Here is a 20,915-nt window from a genome sequence, read left to right on the forward strand (position 1 = left end):
CTGCCCCCCCCCCCCCCCCTGCGTTCTGTGCAGTGGCGTAGCTATGGAGCTATGGGCCCCGGTGCGAGTTTTACATTGGGCCCGCCCAACCACTCTATACATAAAAATTGGTATGGCATACCAAAACCTGCCAAGGTCATCCACAGTATTAGAAGCAAGCCCCCCCACTGTCCTGAATCCTGCGGGACTGTTCCGCTTTGGGGGGGCTCTCCCGTTATCTGGTTATGGCCCCCCAGTGTCCTGGCAGGCTGGGCAGAGGGGGAAAAATTATCGAGGCGCCAATGCGGTATGCGGGATGGGTGGCCACCATTATATTCCTCCCTCCCTTCCTCCTAATGTGCCCCCAGTACCCCCCCTGCTTGCAGAGTATAGTGCGCAGTGGAGCGGGCTGTCATCTAATCTTACCATTGATCCTCGCGTACCGGCATCTGGCTTCACTCTACTTCCTGTGACGTCACAGGAAGCAGAGAAGAGCAAGATGCTGGTAGGCGAGGATGGACGGTAAGATGACAGCCCGTTCTGCTGTGCACTTTACTCTGCAAGCAGGGGGACACTGGGGGGCACATTAGGAGGAAGGGAGGGAGGAATGTAATGCCGACCCGCATCCCACATCGGCGCGGCTAGCACCTTGATCATTTTAATTTCACCTCCTCCCCACCCACAGGCACCCTTACCCTCCTCCCCCCACCCACGGGCACCCTCACCCTCCTCCCCACCCACGGCCACCCTCACCCACCTTCTGACCCACGGGCACCCTCACCCTCCTCCCCACATTAGTTATTTAGTTTGAGGGAGTAATGATTTAAAAAATGTTTCTTAAAAAAATCTTTTTGGTGGGCGTGACTAGGGTGTGTGTTGGGGGTGTGGTTAGGTGTGTGGCCTGTGTCCCGCTTTCTGATGTGAAAAGTTGGGAGGTATGTTAGAAGTGCAAGAAAGGGATGGGGAACAGTTTGTTAATGATTACTACTACTCAAAACATCTACAGAAGTGATTATTACCACCACAGGAAATAAACAGCTAATAATGTGGTTGAGGAAGGGCCCCTCTGTAAAAAGGGTGTATCTAGCCGAGGGCATTTCCCCCAAAACCTAGCTTCATCCTCACCAAAGGAAAATCTTCTCTTCAAACTTCAAACTGTGCACAACAATCGTAATTAATTTTCGTCTGTAATTGTACTCATTCAAAATTTTGTGTAATTTTCTCATAAGCCTTGCATCAAAAAGATCTTGACAATTTTGAGAAAATCGATTTTAAAAAATGCAAAGGAAAAATGGTTTTTAAACTGTCCTTTTTTTTTAGTTTAAAAAATATTTTCCTTCCATTTTTACAATTTACTTTCTCAAAACTAAAAGGCCTTTTTGAAAAATTTGAAGTTTCTTGTTTTGACTTTGACTTTTGACTCACCACTATTTTTCTTAACACATGTAGCAGTTTTGGTGAGAATAGCATGTGTGGGGGCTTTTCTATTCACTCGTAAAAAAATATCTTTTGTCAGTACGTTTTTTATATCTTTCTTAGTAAAAAAATAATGTGAAAGGTTGGCAACACTAGTCTGCCCTGCGCCGCAGACCCAGCGGACCTCCTAGACTAGAGGACCCCTGGGCTACTAACCAAAACCCAGTTACCTCTGGAAATGAATTTGCGTATCCTCCCTTAGCCCGCATAGGAAGTATTTGAACTGAGGTAGGAGTAATGCTGCCCTTTCTTGTATGTGATACAGAAGAATGGAGATGACCGGCACTAGATGCTAGAATGGCAGGCTTTTGGGGGGTAGAGTGATAATCACTCACTGTGGCTCCGGCCAAAGTTCAATTGTGCATAAAGCAGAAAAGGATCCGGGCACCAGATGAGCTGCAAGGTTTCACCGTTTTATTTCATCCCACCACAAACAGATACACACATCAGGCAAAGGCCTGACAGCTGTTTCGCAAGAACAGACGCTTGCTTCCTCAAAGACCAATTCTGATCCCTTTTCTCCTTTATGCGCCCTTTCTTTTATAGAGGAAGAATTGAAATATCACCTGAGTAGGTGGGGGCATCTAGGAGTCTTGTCCCAGAGGATTACTGGATAAAAATATGGTAGTTTGGCTGCAAAGCTGATTCTGAATAATAGACAGATAAAGAAATGAGGTTCTTTAACAGATACGTACAGGTTGTTGCCGGCGGCTCACAGTTACTGCCATAACAGCAGGAGGTGTTCACCAGCATGGTCTTCTCTGTACTTCTTATGCTTCCAACTCGACCACATTCTATAGACTTTCCACATCGCCTGGTGATTTCGGTCACATCCCACCCATCTGTAACAGAAAACTGATGAGCCAAAGTTCATCTAATGACACTATACATATAGGAGGGGGCTATCACTTGACAAAGAACAGTTGATCCGTTCGAAACGGCGACTGTCCGTTGTGTGGGCAGATTGGGCTGCAATGAAGGCGTAACCTATGTCTGAGGAGACCTCCATCCATTTGTATGCAGCAAAGAGCTATTATTACAACTGAGCTATAGTTACATTCTGGAAGTTTCTGGCAATGATTTGTTCACATTTTTGATGAATAAACAATCTGCTTTTTTAAGAAACGGCCAGTGCTGGTCATTTTTTCTTGTGACATTTAAGGTGGGGTGTGTGTGTGTGTGTGTGGGGGGGGGGGGGGGGTCTGTGTTTGGTGGCTCTTGGGCTCTGTGCACAGTCAAATACAAAGAGGCCTAATGCTGCTTCCAGGGGTAGTCAGAAACAAAAGTACCTAATGCTGCTTAACGAGGGTGGAAGGGGAAGTAAGAGGGGCCCCATGTCATTGCTACCCAGGGCCCCATCAAGCCTAGCACTGGCCCTGAAAATAGTGCTATGGTTAAAAGTGTAGGGGCATAACAATAGACCCTGCAAGGGATGCAGCCGCAGGGGGGCCAGAAGCCACAGGGGGTCCCGCCTTGAGAGACTGACAACTAAGGGCAAGGAGAGAAAAATCTTTCTGCTCTATTTACAATTGTTCTAATGACTACATCTGGTCAGCCACTGATAATGAATCATTCAAAGTTTTGTAGACAAAGATTTGTTGACAGTCCCTATTCAGTGTGCAGGGGGAGGTGGCCTCATAAAAAGTTTTGCAAGGGGGGGGGGGGCAGTGATTTCTAGTTATGCCCCTGTAAAAATGTATAATAAAAGCAAACGTACCATGAATAGTCCTTAAATATTCACGAACACAAACATCCTCCCCGGGAGAACACATTATTTCATCGCCCAAGCAGTGATCCTCGGTATAGCTGAAGCAAGTAAGGCACCAGAGGAAATTACCTGAAAGGGAGGAGTTTACACAACAACATTCATCAACCAGTTTAAAACTAGTCCAAAAGAATGGCAAGATAGTACTGCAGTTACCACTTTACATCTGTCTTAGGACTGTCTTAGGCATACATTTGAAATCGGCGCCGGTAGACTTGGGCGCAGGATACAGCCGGTATATGGCTGACCTGCTGCTGCACAAGTCCCGGCTGTATTAAATACTATTCCCCCTCCAGGCCGCCATGGATAGTGGTGAAATTATATCATTCGGCTTCCACCGACTGCTGGAGGCCATATTTTTGTGTTTTAGAAGCAACTTTGGCTCTGTCTTCTGACGGCGCCGACTTTACTCACTGAGCGTCGCTATGGTTGTAATTCCTATTACACTCTATGATCGTGCCAGCTGCGTCCAAATCTACCTGCGCTGAAAAGCGTTGCTCCGTGTCTTAGACCCACTAGGGCGTTTTTTTGAGCGTGTAGGGAGCGCTTTAAATTGCTAGCGATTTCCCTAAACGCTCCCCCAATGTAAATAAATGTAGCAAATTCCACAGTAGCGATTGCGATTAGCAAAATCAAAATCGTAGGACATGCAGCATTTTGGGAGCGTTTGTGCTTAAATGTAAAGTATTGAAGTGCTGGCAAATCGCTCATGAATCGCTACACATTGTGTACGATTTTAAATTACTACAAACTGTAAAATAAATTATAATAAATAGAAAGGACCAATAAAAATTAAAATCGCTAAATCGCAAATCGCTATCAAAATCGCTGGCAAAAAGCTTACACTTTTTAAAATCGCTACCGAAATCGCTGGAAAACGCTCATGAAATTGCTTAAAAACGCTAATTAACCACTTTTGTGCCAGGGGGGTATTTTTCTGATCGGTGCTGCGTGGGCTCGCCAGCCCGCAGCACCGATCAGATAGCAGCCAGGGCGATCAGACTTCCCCCCTTTTTTCCCCACTAGGGGGATGTCCTGCTGGGGGGGTCTGATCGCCGCCGGCTGCTTGCGCTTGCGGGGGGGGGCTCTTCAAAGCCCCCCTCCGCAGCGCTTCCTGGCCTCCTTCCCCTTCCCTCCCTCTCCCTCCCCCTGTGAGCGGCGCAGGACTGATTTCCGTCCTGCGCCTGATGGGATAGGCTTTAGCCTATCAGATGCCGGCGATCTCCGGCCAATCAGAGGCCGGGGATCGCCAATCTCCTCCATGGCGCTGCTGCGCAGCAGCGCCGTATATATGTAAACACCGGGGAAGATCTTCCCCGCGTGTTTACATTTACCCTGCGAGCCGCGATCGGCGGCTCGCAGGGTGTTCACGGAGACACCCTCCGTGAACTGACATGGAACGGCCGCTCGTTCCATGGAATCCACTTCAGGATTCAGGGGCGTACTTAAGCGTACGCAGAATCCTGAAGTGGTTAAAAATGCTAACGATGGCACTAGCGATTTGCGATTTGTAGTGGGTTCCAGGACTCAACCAATGCAGTCACTTGCATACAAATGTGCTTCTATCCTCGATGTCTCCAGCATGTCTATTTCTAAGGGCAGGCGGGGCATGGCCTGGGTCGCAGTGGCATGAGGGGAGGAGCATATGCAGAGAGTGTGCAGCGGGAGCATTTAAGATAACGTACCCAGCTGGGATCCAGCACAGCATCGTCTTCCTGGTCTTCAGTGTTCTGTCACACTGGTAACAGCACGCCCTGTAATGTCATCATTGGGGTGCGCTGCTACCAGAGTAACAGGACGCCGAAGACTAGGCAGGAAGTACTTGCAGCACCTGTGGATCCCGGCTAGGTGAGTTATCCTAACACTCTCATTCTGCACTCTCTGCACATGCCTCCCCCCAGGGCCCACTAGCTATCTTACAGGGGGGCACTCTGGCTACCTACATGGCGGGGGGCTCATAAGCTAGGTTATGGGGGGGCACTCTGGCTACTTTATGGGGGACACTCTAGCTATCTACAGGGTGGAGGGACACTCTGGCTACCTAATACTCTTATACGGAGGGAGGAGGGAATGACTACCTTACATTGGGCACCTGTGGCTAACTGTGCTGGGGGGCTGCATCTGGCTAATTCATACTGGGGCACCTCTGGCTACCTATGCAGGGCGGGGATCTATCTCTGGCTAACTTAAGCTGGCCACTAACGGTCCAATTTCTAGCGAAAAATCGTTCGAGCGATCAGAAATTCTGATCGGATTGGTTGTAAATAATCTCCATTGGTGGACACCATAGATTATGAACGAGTGAAAAAAATGTCGCCCGAATGAATTTTCGTCGAACGAAAATTTGGATTTTCTTGGTGGTCGTGATAGATGGGAAGCAATGATTGGTTAGTTGATGGTGTAGTGAACGATTTTTCGTCCGATCAGAATTTATGATCGCTCGAACGATTTTTTGCTAGAAATTGGACCGTTAGTGGCCAGCTTAATAATGGGGGCTCCTCTGGCTACTGCATCACAATAGTGTGTACATATCTACAGGGGGAGGGGTGCAATTTATAGACTCTCGCCCCTTACCCTGTAAACTACCTTATTCTGCAGCAGTGCTGGGCGTAATGGAAAAAACTACGCTTACGGATCATTACGCGTAATTTTACGCTATTACGCATTACGGAATTACGCTTACGGCGTAGACATTCATTTACGGTACATGTCTGTAATTACGCATAGCCCTTACGCAATTACGCGTAAGAATACCGTAATTCAGGTTGTTACGTTATTGGCTTACGCGTAAAATCCTACTAGCAATTAATGCGTAAGGTCATGCTGCCAAGCGGAAAAGTTGACGCATGGATCAATGTTAGGTAGCCGCCGACTTTAAGGGTTAATAGCAAAGCCCCCTTAAGTGCTAAGAGCCTCAAATTTGGAGCATATATTAAGGAGATCATGAGGAATAAGAGGAAAATTTTTTTTTCAAAAAGACCTTATAGTTTTTGAGAAAATCGATGTTAAAGTTTCAAAGGAAAAATATATACATTTAAAAACCCGCCGACTTTAACGGTTAATAGCAAAGCCTGCTTAAAATTTAGGAACACCAAATTCCCAGGGTATATTAAGGGGATCAGTGGGAATAAGAGGAAACAATTTTTTTCAAAAAGACCTTATAGTTTTTGAGAAAATCGATTTTTAATTTTCAAGGGCAAAAATGTCTTTTAAATGCGGAAAATGTCAGTTTTTTTTGCACAGGTAACAATAGTGTTTTATTTTCATAGATTCCCCCAAGTGGGAAGAGTTTTACTTACTTCGTTCTGAGTGTGGGAAATATTAAAAAAAAACGACGTGGGGTCCCCCCTCCCAGACCTCTTTAACCCCTTGTCCCCCATGCAGACTGGGATAGCCAGAATGCGGAGCACCGGCCGCGTGGGGCTCCGCACCCTGACTATACCAGCCCGCATGGTGCATGGATTGGGGGGTCTCGGAAGGGAAGGAGCAGCCAAGCTTTCCCCTCCCCCTCCGAGCCCTTGTCCAATCCAAGGACAAGGGGCTCTTCTCCACCTCCGATGGGCGGTGGAGGTGGAGGCCGCGATTTCCTGGGGGGGGGTTCATGGTGGCATCTGGGAGTCCCCTTTAAAAAGGGGTCCCCCAGATGCCCACCCCCCCTTCCAGGAGAAATGAGTATAGAGGTACTTGTACCCCTTACCCATTTCCTTTAAGAGTTAAAAGTAAATAAACACACAAACACATAGAAAAAGTATTTTAATTAAACAAAAAACATAACCACGAAAAAAGTCTTTTAATATTCTTAATTAACCATTAATACTTACCTGTCCCTTTAAAAGCCAGTTCCCACGCAATATCCTCGGAAATATACTAATCAGTTACAATGTAACAAAGTTGTTACAATGTAACAACTTTGTTACTTTGTAACTCCACCGCACCCGACGTCACTCGCCGCTCACCCGCCGGCCGCCGCATACACGCTAAGTCCCCGCCGGCTCCCGCCGTCCACTCCGCTCACACCTGTCACCCATATACATGCTGGCACCCATGGGTGCCAGCATGTATATAGGTGACATGTGGGAGAGGCGGGGAGGGCAGCCTTCTGATCTCCTTAATATATGCTCCAAATTTGAGGCTCTTAGCACTTAAGGGGGCTTTGCTATTAACCCTTAAAGTCGGTGGCTTTTTTGTATTATACGGGAGCGTAATATTACGCGATTACGGCAGACTGTGTAATTTCAATGGGAGTTTACTGTCTTACGCGTAATTTGTTACGCGTAATAACGTAACCTACGGTCTACGCGTAATTAATTACGTGTAATACCGTAACCTTACACGTAACGCTTACGGTGCATTTGTAGTGAATTACGATGCGTAATTACGCTAATGCGTAATTTCGGCCCAGCACTGTTCTGCAGTGTTCTCGAATGGTCCTCCAGTGTTTTCCAATGGTCTCAGTATGAGCCTTTTGCTGTTACCCCTCTGTGTTGATCCCTTTTCATTTTGGACTCTCGATTGATCAAAACAACTGATACAAAATGGTAATTTGAGTGACAGCTGGACAATCTATGTGCATATGGCCACTTTGAGGGAGAGATCACACTTGTGTCTACGAGACCGCAGATGAAAAGTAGTGCAGCTTGTACCTTTTTGTGTGTGTGAAAAACAAAAGTAAACCAAAATTGACCATCACAAAGCAATCCTCCAGTTCCCTGCGTGGCCCCGGTCTCGCGCCTCTCGAAAGCACTCTACACTTGCGCAGTATGAAAAAATATCTACTGTGCATGGGAGAGGATCACTTAGTGATAGCGTTGGCACAGGGTGGCCGCAGGGGGCTGGTAGAAGACCCAGGTAAGTTATACTCATTTTTATGCTATACAGCATTGCAGATGGCTCCTGAATACGCAGCAGCCCCATAGGAAAGCATTATTTGCATTTTCATATCTGATTTTCAATATGTGTCCCCTTCCTTAGAGAAGTTGTGATTTTGAAATGCCAGCGCAGACCACCTGGTGAGTAAAATGGGAACTGAGTGCTTAGTTTCTCCCAACCATCTAATGAATACAACATTATTTAAAGGACACCTAAAGAGAAAGATAAACGGATATGTATGGATATATTCCTTTTAAAGGATACCCGAAGTGACATGTGACATGATGAGATAGACATGTGTATGTACAGTGCCAAGCACACAAATAACTATGCTGTGTTCCTTTTTTCTTTCTCTGCCTGAAAGAGTTAAATATCAGGTATGTAAGTGGCTGTCTCAGTCCTGACTCAGACAGGAAGTAACTACAGTGTGACCCTCACTGATAAGAAATTCCAACTACAAAACACTTTCCTAGCAGAAAATGGCTTCTGAGAGCAAGAAAGAGGTAAAAAGGGGAATTTCGTATCAGTGAGGGTCACACTGTAGTCACTTCCTGTCTGAGTCAGGACTGAGTCAGCCACTTACATACCTGATATTTAACTCTTTCAGGCAAAGAAAGAAAAAAGGAACACAGCCTAGTTGTCTGTGTGCTAGGCACTGTACATACACATGTCTATCTCATCATGTCGCATGTCACTTTGGGTATCCATTAAACAATACCAGTTGCTTGGCAGTCCTGCTGATCACTCAGGTATCAGCAGTACACACCTGAAACAAGCATGCCGCTAATCTTTGGATCTGCTGCATGCTTGTCCAGGGTTTTTGGCTAAAAGTACTTGAGGCAGAGGATCAGCAGGACAGCCAGGCAACTGGTATTGTTTAAAATTAAATAAATATGTCAGCCTCCATATCCTGCTCACTTCAGATTCCCTGAAGTTCAAAGCAACTCACTGGTTCTTTAGCCAAACTGTTGCCTAGCTCCTATTACTAAGTTCCAAGGCTCCAGTTTCTGGTTAAAGGGGCATTATGGTGAAAAACTGTAAAATATGTGCAAACATAGACAAATAAGAAGTACATTTTTTTCTAGAGTAAAATAGGCTATAAATTACTTTTCTCCTATGTTGCTGTCACTTACAGTAGCAGAAATCCGACAGAAGTGACAGGTTTTGAACTAGTCCATCTCTTTGTAGGGGATTCTCAGCAAGGCTTTTATTCTTTACTAGCTGATTGCCCGGCGTTGCCCGGGGATGTATTTGGCTGGTGTTGGCTCCACCCACTTTTTCTAACCCTACAATTACTCAGTGACCAAGTTTGTGAGCTTTGGCCTCAACAATTTGCATGAAAATGAAAAAATCTGATTGGCTGTTTGTGGCTCCACCCCCTTTTCTGAATTTGAACCCCAGTCACCCAATGACCAACTGTACCAGGTTTGAGGCTTGTGCCATTAACAGTGCAAGAATGGCAGCTATTTTAATGTGCCCCTTGAAAATCAACAGGTGAATTTTGATTGGCTTTTCTAGGCTCCACCCACTTTTCTGAATATTAATCCCAGTCACCCAGTAACCAGCTGTGCAAAGTTTGAGAACTCTGCCATTAACAGTGAAGAAGGGCTGCAGTTTACAATTCCCCCCCACTTTTTGTAACCTTTAGTCACTACTCAATGACCAAGTTTGTGAGCTTTCGGGTTCCTGGCATCAAAATTGTGCTAATGGAAGCAGTTTATCCAGTTAAGAAATCTGGCTGTTTGTGGCTCTTCCCCTTTAGTGAATTTGAACCCCAAACACTTAACGCCCGACTGTAGCAGGTTTGAGGCCTCTGCCATTAACCGTGTAAGAATGGCAGCAGTTTCAATATTCCCCTTGAAAATCAATAAGTGAATTTTGATTGGCTCTTGTAGGCTCCACCTACTTTTCTGAATATTAATCCCAGTCCCAGGGACCAACTGTGTCAAGTTTGAGAACCCTGCCATTAACAGTGTAAGAATGGCTGCAGTTTATATTTTCCCATGTAAAAAGTTAGTTGTTTTCGGCTCCACCCACTTTTTCTAACCTTGACATACTGTCATTTAATGACCAAGTTTATGAGCTGTGGGGTCTTTGGCATCAATAAGTTGCATTTTACCAAATCTGATTGGCTGTTTTTGGCCCGCTCCCTTTTCAGAATTTAAACCCCAGTTTCCCAGTGACTGACTGTATCAGATTTAAAGGGGTTCTGTAGGGGTTCCAGAGGAGAAAAACTGCCACTTACCTTGGGCTTCTATCAGCCCCGTGCAGCGGTAATGTCCCACGCCGTCCTCCTCCCATCCGCCGTTCCCCGCAGCCGGCACCGGGCTATTATTCGTCTGTCACACAGACGAATAATGCACGTTGCCATGCCTCCGCTCGCGTCATCTGAGGCTTACTGCGCAGGCGCAGTACAACGGAGCCTTGTACTGCGCTTGCGCAGTAAGCTTCCGATGACACAGGCGGAAGCGAGCGGGTGCGCGGCCACTGTAGCGCAGCCGCAGTTCGATCCCATGTCGCTTAGACCGGGGCCGGCGGCGGAGAGCAGCAGATGGGAGGAGGACGGCGTGGGACATTACCGCTGCACGGGGCTGATAGAAGCCCAAGGTAAGGGTCTGTTTTTCTCCTCAGAAACCCCTAACAGAACCCCTTTAAGGCCTCTGCCATTAAGATTGTATGAATGGCAATAATGTAAATATTCCCCTTGAAAAACAAAAGGTGAATTTTGATTGGCTGCTTTAGGCTTCACCCATTTTCCTGAATATTAGTCCCAGTCACCCAGTGGCCAACTGTGTCAAGTTTGAGAACCCTGCCAATAACAGAATGGCTGAAATCAATCTAACAAATCTGATTGGCTGTTTGTGGCTCCACCCCTTTAGTGAATTTGAACCCCAGTCACCCAATGACTGGCTGTATCAGGGTTGAGGCCTCTGCCATTAACAGTGTAAGAATGGTAGCAATGTAAATATTCCCCTTGAAAATCAATTGGTGAATTTTGAGTGGCTGTTGTAGGCTCCACCTACATTTCTGGATATTAATCCCAGTAACCCAGTGGCCAATTGTGTCAAGTTTGAGAACCCTGCCATGTAAAAAATTAAGTTGTTGGCGCTGCCCACTTTTTCTAACCTTGACATACAGTCACTCAGTTATCAAGTTTATCAGCTTTGGGGTCCTTGGTATCAATACTTTGTTTACTCCTATTGTAAAATAAACAAATCTCATTGGCTGTTTGTGGCTCCGCCCCTTTCTGAATTTGAACCCTAGTCCCCCAGTGACCAACTGTACCAGGTTTGAGGCATCTGCTATTAACAGTATAAGAATGGTAGCAGCTTAAATATTCCCTTTGAAAATCAAAAGGTGAATTTTGATTGGCTGTTGTAGGCTGGTTGGTTTTGGCTCCACCCACTTTTTGTTAACTGAACACACAGTCACTCAATGACCAAGTTTGTGAGCTTTCAGGTTCCCGGCATCAAAAAATGTGTGAATGGAAGCAGTTTATGCACCAAGGAAATCTGATTGGCTGTTTGTGGCTCCGCAGCTTTAGTGAATTTGGACCCCAGTCACCCAATGACCGACTGTAGCAAGTTTGAAGCCTCTGCCATTAACAGTGTAAGAATGGCAGCAGTTTAAATATTCCCCTTGAAAATCAACAGGTGAATTTTGATTGGCTATTGTAGGCTCTACCCACTTTCTTAAATCTTAATCTCATTCACCCAGTGACCAAGTGTGGCAAGTTTGAGAACCCTGCCATTAACAGTATGGCCCAGTGCACACCGAGCGGTTTTTGGAGCGATCCGCCGGCCGCATCCGCCTCTAAAAACGCTTGTCTAATGTATTGCAATTGGATGGTGCACACCGGCGGTTTGCGTTTTTTGCCAAGCCGCAAACGCGCCTCCTGCTGCGCGTTTGCGGTTTTCGGAAGCGTTTCGTCCTCAATGTAAAGTATAGGAAAACCGCAAACCGCTCTGAAAAACGCTAGTTCAGAGCGGTTTGCCAGGCATTTTTGTTACAGTAGCTGTTCTGTAACAGCTTTTACTGTAACAATATGTGTAATCTGCTACACAAAAACGCACCAAAAACCGCTAGGTATGTTTAGAAAACCTCTCTAAACATACCTGGAATCGCTCTGAAATCAGCTCCCAAAACCGCTAGCATATTGCGGATCTGCTAGCGGTTTTGGTGTGCACTGGGCCTTAGGCCTGGTGCACACCAGAGGAGTTTTTCTGAGCGTTTTGAGTTTTTAAATCTGCTGCTAATGTTATCCTATGTGTCTATGCACACTGGAGCAATGAGGTTTTGTAAAAAATACCCATAGCATTACATTGGGAAGAGCTTTTGAAACCTCTAAAAGCTCTTCCCAATATAATGCTATGGGGTTTTTTTACAAAACCTCATTGCTCCAGTGTGCACAGACACATAGGATAACATTAGCAGCAGATTTAAAAACTCAAAACGCTCAGAAAAACTCCTCTGGTGTGCACCAGGCCTATAAGAATGGCTGCAGTTTACATTTTTTCATTTAAAATGAATGGCTGAAATTTGATTGGCTGTTTTATGCTCCTCCCACTTTTCCTGGATTTGTAACCTCGCTCACCAAGTGACCAACTGTGCCAAGTGTGGGGACTCTGGCTTGATTACTGTGAGAAGGGCAGCCTTTTCCATTTTTTTCCATTGACTTGAATGGGTGAAATCTGATGGCTCATTTTACTCTGGAAAAAACATACTTCTTATTTGTATATGTTGGCACATATTTAAAATGTTAAAACATTTTCTCCACAGTACACAGCTCTCTGGTGTCTCCCGTCTGACTCAACCATTTGTTCCCCCTTAATTCCTGGTGCTTCACCTTCAGCTCTGCCTGTCACTTTGGTTGTATCCAAGGGCTACAGCCTGGGAGTTTTGCCTAAAAAGTCCATTAGGCCGGTTACACATTAAATGCATACAGGAGAACGGCTCCTGCAGGAGTTGCGGCGTGTCGTCGGGAATCTGCGGTGCGACGCTGAGTTGCGGTGGCAGTAGTTAATTAACCCGAAGGGGAAACGCCGATTCCCGACGATAAAATGCGCCCGGGTGCGTCGTACTGCAACGTATCGAAACGCAGCGTCGAGTGTGAAAGGTAAAATGAAAGTCTATGGACCTTCCTTTTACCTTGGTTAACGCAAAGTATACACTTTGCGTTAAAACGCAGAAAAAGGTCTCTGGTGTGAAAGAGCCCTTATTCCTTGCAGGTAGCAATGAGCTCGCAAGTTTCCCAAACTCAATCTCGTAGTGAACCAGCCCCAATCTTGCTTTCACAAAATCGGCAGTCGAGTTTGCCATATGGGCACCTCAGAAGAGAAAAAAACCTCCCCCTGCTAATGTCCCAGGTGCAGCACAGCAATCATTCTCTCTACTCACCCTGCTGCTCTGCACATTCACTCGCTGCAGGCTCTGTGTAGATAGCGAGGAGACACATTGCCCACGGGACAGGAAGGGGGAGGGGTGCTACATCTAGTGCAGGAAGTAGTACAGTCCCCTGCACTGCCTGCTGCTATTTTGCCCAAACTTTGTTGCCCAAACTTTGCCCAAACTTTGAAAAAAGTCCCAGGTGGAAGAATACAGTGACTAAGCACCACAGCGGCACCCCTAGCCATGGCTTCACCCGGGGCTGTGAGCACCTGCAGCCTTATGGTAGATACACCAGTGCTGTAAACTATCCTTCTAAATTGAAATGCTTCAGCAGGCCCTGACTTTTTGTTTTTGGTGCAATCGAGTCCTCAGTTGCATCTCCAGTATGGAGCCATACACATTGGGAAAGCTTCTTCTATCAGCTTGTCTGTACAATAAGGTCTCGCCATTAAAAACATTAACTTATCTCACCGGGTTTAAGATCTGTGCTGTTCGCTGGAGCGCAGAGTATATTGCTTTCAGAGTACACATTGGGTAAAACGGACATGGATCGAGCTTGACCACACACATTCTTAGTGGCACAACCACTTGAGTAAGATCTAGGAGGTTCATCTGTGATTAAAAATAAAAACAAAAACAGTAGGTAATAAAAAAAAAAACATATGAGGATTCATCAGCATGTCAAAATCATCAAGGATTGGTCTACACAGCTCATTTTTTTACAGGTGTGCGAGAAACAGTGCTCCCTCTATTTACAGGTTAAGAACACCCGTTGCTCATGGACTAAAGTGCTATAGAATGTTATGGAGAGTTATAAGTTCTGCAGGCAAAGACATCATGGGAATTTGGTATGTAGTCTTCACCCACCACGCTCGTAACCCTTGATAACATTCTACATAACGAAACCAGTCGGGTCTGCCTTGCTACTGCATTCAACAACACTTGTGATCTTTGCAGATGAGTGGCAGAGATTACTGGACATCTGATAGTGTAATGGTTAAGGGCTCTGCCTCTGACACAGGAGACCTGGGTTCAAATCTCGGCTCTGCCTGTTCAGTAAACCAGCACCTATTGAGTAAGGAGTTTCTTGGGCAAGTCTTCTTAACACTGCTACTGCCTATAGAGCGCGCCCTAGTGGCTGCCTCGCAAGCGCTTTGAGTCAGACAGGAGAAAGGCGCTATACAAATACTGCAATTATTATATATATATATATATATATCTATATATATATATATATATATATATAATCGGATGTATGTATGTGTGTGTGTGTGTGTGTGTGTGTGTGTGTGTGTGTGTGTGTGTGTGTGTATGTGCCGCGATCACGCGAAAATGGCTTGACCGATTTGAACGAAACTTGGTATACAGATCCCTTACTACCTGGGATGATATGTTCTGGGGGTCTCGGGGCCCCCCTGCATATGTGGGCGGAGTTACAAACAGCCAATAAGATTTTACCCACTCAAGTCAATGGAAAAAATGTAAAAGGCTGCCATTCTCACAGTAACCAAGCCAGAGTAACCACACTTGGCACAGTTGGTCTCTTGGTGACCGAGGTTACAAATCCAGGAAAAGTGGGCGGAGCATAGAACAGCCAATCAAATTTTAGCCGTTCATTTTAAATGGGAAAATGTAAACTGCAGCCATTCTTATACTGTTAATCGCAGGGGTCTCAAACTTGCCACACTTGGTCACTGGGTGAATGCAATTAAGGTTCAAGAAAATAGGTGGAGCCTACAACATCCAATCAAAATTCACCTATTGATTTTCAAGGGGGAATATTGAAACTACTGTTATTCTTACACTTTTAATGGCAGAGGCTTCAAACTTGCTACAGTCGGTCTTTGGGTGACTGGGGTCCAAATTCATTAAAGGGAACTGAGCACATTCTCTTTCAATGGAATCTCTCCTGGCATAGAAGCTACCATGTTCCCCCCTCCCCTTCTCACATTCCTTATTTACAGAAGTCAGAGATGCTATCTTGACACATTGACACAAACTCGGTCTTTGAAGAAACGGTCCTAATTACTAACCCCCTTTGTAGTCTAATAGCATTGTTTACCTCTTGGTAATTAGCCCAATAAAACAATTAGGGACCTGAAAGTTCTGCGGCCGGGGACGGCCGGGCAGCCCTGCTGAAACAGGGTAATTAATCTACTTTAAATGTAAAATACAAGGTAAAATGAAAGTTTATTTTAATAATGAAACAGATTGTCGGCATGCATTTTTCATGTGCTATAGAAATGTCCTGAATGATAAAAAAAGGTGCTCGGTTCACTTTAAAGAGACAGGGCCACATACAGCCAATCAGATTTCCTTGGTGGATAAACTGCTTCCATTCACACATTTTTGATGCCAGGAACCTGCAAGATCACAAACTTGGTCATTGAGTGACTGTGTGTCAAGGTTACAAAAAGTGGGCGGAGCCAAAACAACTTTTACTGGGAAAATATAAACTGCAGCCATTCTTACACCGTTAATGGCAGAGTTCTCAAACTTTGCACAGTTGGTCATTGGGTGACTGAGATTAAGATTTTGGAAGGTGGGTGGAGCCTACAACAGCCAATAAAAAATCACCTTTTGATTTTCAAAGGAAATATTTAAGCTGCTACCATTCTCTTATACTGTTAATAGCAGATGCCTCAAACCTGGTACAGTTGGTCACTGGGTGACTAGGGTCCAAATTCAGGAAGAGGGCGGAGCCACAAACAGCCAGATTTGTTTATTTTTCAATGGGAATATACAAAGTATTGATACCAAGGACCCCAAAGCTGATAAACTTGATAATTGAGTGACTGCATGTCAAAGGTAGAAAAAGTGGGCGGTGCCAATAACTACATTTTTTACATGGCAGGGTTCCCAAACTTTACACAATTGGCCACTGGGTGACTGGGATGAACATTCAGGAATGTGGGTGGAGCCTACAACAGCCAATCAAAATTTACCTATTGATTTTCAAGGGGAATATTCACATTGCTACCATTCTTACACTGTTAATGACAGAGGCCTCAAACCTGATACAGTCAGTCATTGGGTGACTAGGGTACAAATTCACTAAAGGGGTAGAGCCACAAACAGCCAATCAGATTTGTTAAATTGATTTCAGCCATTCTGTTATTGGCAGGGTTCTCAAATGTGACACAGTTGGCCACTGGGTAACTGGGACTAATATTCGGGAAAGTGGGTGGAGCCTACAGCAGCCAATCAAAATTCACCGTTTGATTTTCAAGGGGAATATTTACATTGCTGCCATTCTTACACTCTTAATGGCAGAGGTCTAAAATCTGGCACAGTCAGTCACTGGGAGACTGGGGTTTAAATTCTGAAGGGAGCGGGCCAATAACAGCCAATCAGATTTGTTTAATTTCAATGGTAAAATGCAACTTATTGATGCCAAGGACCCCAAAGCTCATAAACTTGGTCATTAAGTGGCTGTATGTCAAGGTTAGAAATAGTGGGCGGAGCCAAAAACAACTAACTTTTTACATGGGAAAATGTAAATTGCAGCTTTTCTTACACTGTTAATGGCAGGGTTTTCAAACTTCACACAGTTGGTCACTGGGTGACTAGGATTAATATTCGGGAAAGTGGGTGGAGCCTAAAAGAGCCAATCAAAATTCACCTATTGATTTTCAAGGGGAATATTGAAACTGCAGCCATTCTTACACTGTTAATAGCAGAGGCCTCAAACCTGCTACAGTCGGTCGTTAAGTGTCTGGGGTTCAAATTCAGTAAAGGGGCTGATCTAAAAACAGCCAGATTTCTTTGCTGGATAAACTGCTTCCATTAGCACAATTTTGATGCCAGGAACCCCAACGCTTACAAACTTGGTCATTGAGTAGTGACTGTGTGTCCAGGTTACAAAAAATGCTTGGAGTTAAAAAACGATTTTTCAGGGAAATTGTAAACTGCAGCCCTTTTTCACTTTTAATGGCAGGGTTCTCAAACTTAGCATAGCTGGTTCCTGGGTGACTGAGATTAATATTTACAAAAGTGGGTGGAGCCTAAAAATGCCAATCAAAAATCACATGTAGCTTTTCAAGGAGAATATTAAAATTGCTGCCATTCTTGCACTGTTAATGGCACAAGCCTCAAACCTGGTACAGTTGGTCATTTGGTCACTGGGGTTCAAATTCAGAAAAGGGGACAGAGCCACAAACAGTGAATCAGATTTGTTTCATTTCATGGGAAAATACAAATTATTTATGCCAAGGACCCCAAAGCTCTTGGTCATTGAGTTGTGACTTTGTGTCCAGGTTACAAAAAGTGGGCGGAGCCAAAAACAAATGTCACTGGGAAAGTGTAAACTGCAGCCCTTCTTACACTGTTTATGGCAGGGTTCCCAAACTTTGCCCAGATGGTCACTGAGTGACTGAGATTAATATTCAGGGAAGTGGGTGGAGCCTATAATAGCCAATCAAAATTCACCTGTTGATTTTTAAGTGGAATATTTAAATTGCTGCCATTTTTACACTGCAGATGCCTCAAACCTGCTACAGTTGGTCATTGGGTGACTGGGGTTCAAATGCTGGAGAGGGGCGGAGCCACAAACAGCAAATCAGATTTGTTTAATTTCTATGGGAATATACAAATTATTGTTGCCAAGGACCCCACAGCTCACAAACTCGGTCATTGAGTGTTTGTGCGTTAGGGTTAAAAAGTGGGCAGAGGCAACACCAGTCAAATGCATACACAGGCAACGCCGGGTCATCAGTGGGTGGAGACAAATACAAATTTCACTGGGAAAATGTAAACTGCAGCCATTCCTACAGTGTTAATGGCAGGGTTTTTAAACTTTGCACAGTTGGTCACTGGGTGACTGGGATTAATATTCAGAAAAGTGGGTGGAGCCTACAAAAGTGGATCAAACTTCACCTATTGCTTTTCAAGGGGAATATTTAATTGCTACCATTCTTGCACTGTTTCAGAAAAGGGGTGGAGCCACAAACAGCCAATCAGATTTTTTTCATTTCAATGCAAATTATTGATACCAAAGACGGCAAAGCTCACAAACTTGGTTATTGAGTAATTATGTGTTAGGGTTAGAAAAAGTAGGTGGAGCCGACACCAGCCAGATACATACCCGGGCAACGCCGGGCAATCAGCTAGTATATATATTATTATTTTTATTATTATTTAGTATTTATATAGTGCCGACATATTACGCAGCGCTGTACAGTATATATACATATATATATATATATATATATATATATATATATATATATATATATATATATCTTATCACTAGCTGTCCCTCAAGGAGCTCACAATCTAATCCCTACCATTGCCATATGTCTATATTATGTAGTGTAAGTACTAGGGCCAATTTTTAGGGGGAGCCAATTAGCTTATCCGTATGTTTTTGGAATGTGGGAGGAAACCGAAGTGCCCGGAGGAAACCCACACAGACACGGAGAGAATATACAAACTCTTTGCAGATAGTGCCCTGGCTGGGATTCGAACCAGGGACCCAGCGCTGCAAGGCGAGAGAGCTAACCACTACGCCACCGTGCTGCCCATATATATATACAGTACAGACCAAAAGTTTGGACACACCTTCTCATTCAAAGAGTTTTCTTTATTTTCATGACTATGAACATTGTAGATTCACACTGAAGGCATCCAAACTATGAATTAACACATGTGGAAGTATAGTACATAACCAAAAATTGTGAAACAACTGAAAATATGTCATATTTTAGGTTCTTCAAAGTAGCCACCTTTTGCTTTGATTACCGCTTTGCACACTCTTGGCATTCTCTTGATGAGCTTCAAGAAGTAGTCACCTGAAATGGTCTTCCAACAGTCTTGAAGAAGTTCCCAGAGATGCTTAGCACTTGTTGGCCCTTTTGCCTTCACTCTGCGGTCCAGCTCACCCCAAACCATCTCAAGTGGGTTCAGTTCTGGTGACTGTGGAGGCCAGGTCATCTGGCGCAGCACCCCATCACTCTCCTTCCTGGTCAAATAGTCATTGTCCTGTTGAAAAATAAATAATAGTCCAACTAAACGCAAACCGGATAGAATAGCATGCCGCTGCAAGATGCTGTGGTAGCCATGCTGGCTCAGTACACCTTCAATTTTGAATAAATCCCAACAGTGTCACCAGCAAAGCACCCCCACACCATCACACCTCCTCCTCCATGCTTCACGGGGGGAACCAGGCATGTAGCATCACCTTTTCTGCGTCGCACAAAGACACGGTGGTTGGAACCAAAAATCTCAAATTTGGACTCAGCAGGGTTGCTCGAATGCACCCAAATTCGATTCGAGTACATTCGAATCCAGGTCCGGGTCAAATTTGGATTCGGCCGTGATCAAGACCATAGAATTCGATTAAAATTCGAGCCGTGATAACGAATTGAATCTGAATTCGAGTCGTGATCACGAATGGCCTTAAAGCATATTGTTGTTGCTTTTTAAAGAGAAACCACAATTAAATATATGTGGAGGTGTAATTTAAATAAAAAAAAATTGATGGAAAACCTTCTTCTTCTCCTTCTTCTCCTCCTCCTCCTCCTCCTCCTCCTCCTCCTCCTCCTTCATTTTTTTTTGTTCATATTCTTCCTCTTGTACCCAACTTAATGTTTTTTCCCTTACAGAATTGGTTTAAAAATTTTTCTCCAACAGCATAGCTAAATTTGTGGCGTAATAGCTAGTGGAGCATGGCAGCAGCGCATAACTCTGTGGACCCTGGTGGTGGTAGGAGCACAGACAGCAGGAGGTTAAAGCAGCAGCAGATGCAGGAGCAGCAGGAGGAGGAGGAGGAGTGACGTGTGGCAGGCAGCATACAACGTAACAGGCCATGAACCTAGCGTTGGTACCACGGCTGTAATAAACACCATACAGCAGGAGGTTCCGGACAGCAGTCGTGAAGCCCACATTGTGTCCAATACACAACTGGGACAGCACAGTTTTCAACCCAGACATCTCAGATTTTTTTTACCACCAAAGAAAGCTATTGTAGTGGCGTAATAGCTAGTGGCGCATAACTCTGTGGACCCTGGCGATGGGAGCACAGACAGCAGGAGGTTAAATCAACAGCAGGAGGAGGAGGAGGAGGAGGAGTGTCATGTGGCAGCAGGCAATGTAACAGGCCATGGCACCTAGCCTTGGTACCACAGCTGTAATAAATACCATACAGCAGGAGGTTCTGGACAGCAGTCATGAAGCCCACATTGTGTCCAATACACAACTGGGACAGCACAGTTTTCAACCCAGACACCTCAGATTTTTTTTTTTTTTGTACAAGAAAAGAAAGCTATTGTAGTGGCGTAATAGCTAGTGGCGTATAACTCTGTGGACCCTGGTGCTGGGAGCACAGACAGCAGGAGGTTAAAGCAGCAGCAGCAGGAGGAGGAGGAGGAGACAGGAGAGTAACGTGTGGCAGCAGGCACTGTGACAGGCCATGGCACCTAGCGGCGATACCACAGCACAA

The 20,915-nt window shown here is 45.0% G+C and overlaps 1 protein-coding gene across 1 annotated transcript in view; it reads right to left on the bottom strand.

Annotated features, from left to right (window-relative positions):
* The window catches only part of LOC137523108 (phospholipase A2 inhibitor and Ly6/PLAUR domain-containing protein-like), a 51,557-nt gene that overhangs the window by 13,456 nt on the left and 17,186 nt on the right, over nucleotides 1–20,915 (bottom strand). Inside the window, exons 3-6 of the mRNA XM_068243326.1 lie at nucleotides 19,267–19,456; nucleotides 13,949–14,089; nucleotides 3,173–3,292; nucleotides 2,151–2,297 (exon numbers count right to left, since the gene is read on the bottom strand). Coding sequence (XP_068099427.1) covers nucleotides 2,151–2,297; nucleotides 3,173–3,292; nucleotides 13,949–14,089; nucleotides 19,267–19,408 — 550 coding nt within the window. The 5' untranslated portion in view covers nucleotides 19,409–19,456. The remainder of the gene's footprint in view (nucleotides 1–2,150; nucleotides 2,298–3,172; nucleotides 3,293–13,948; nucleotides 14,090–19,266; nucleotides 19,457–20,915) is intronic.

This window comes from Hyperolius riggenbachi, chromosome 6, assembly GCF_040937935.1.
Source record: "Hyperolius riggenbachi isolate aHypRig1 chromosome 6, aHypRig1.pri, whole genome shotgun sequence".
Classification (NCBI taxonomy): domain Eukaryota; kingdom Metazoa; phylum Chordata; class Amphibia; order Anura; family Hyperoliidae; genus Hyperolius; species Hyperolius riggenbachi.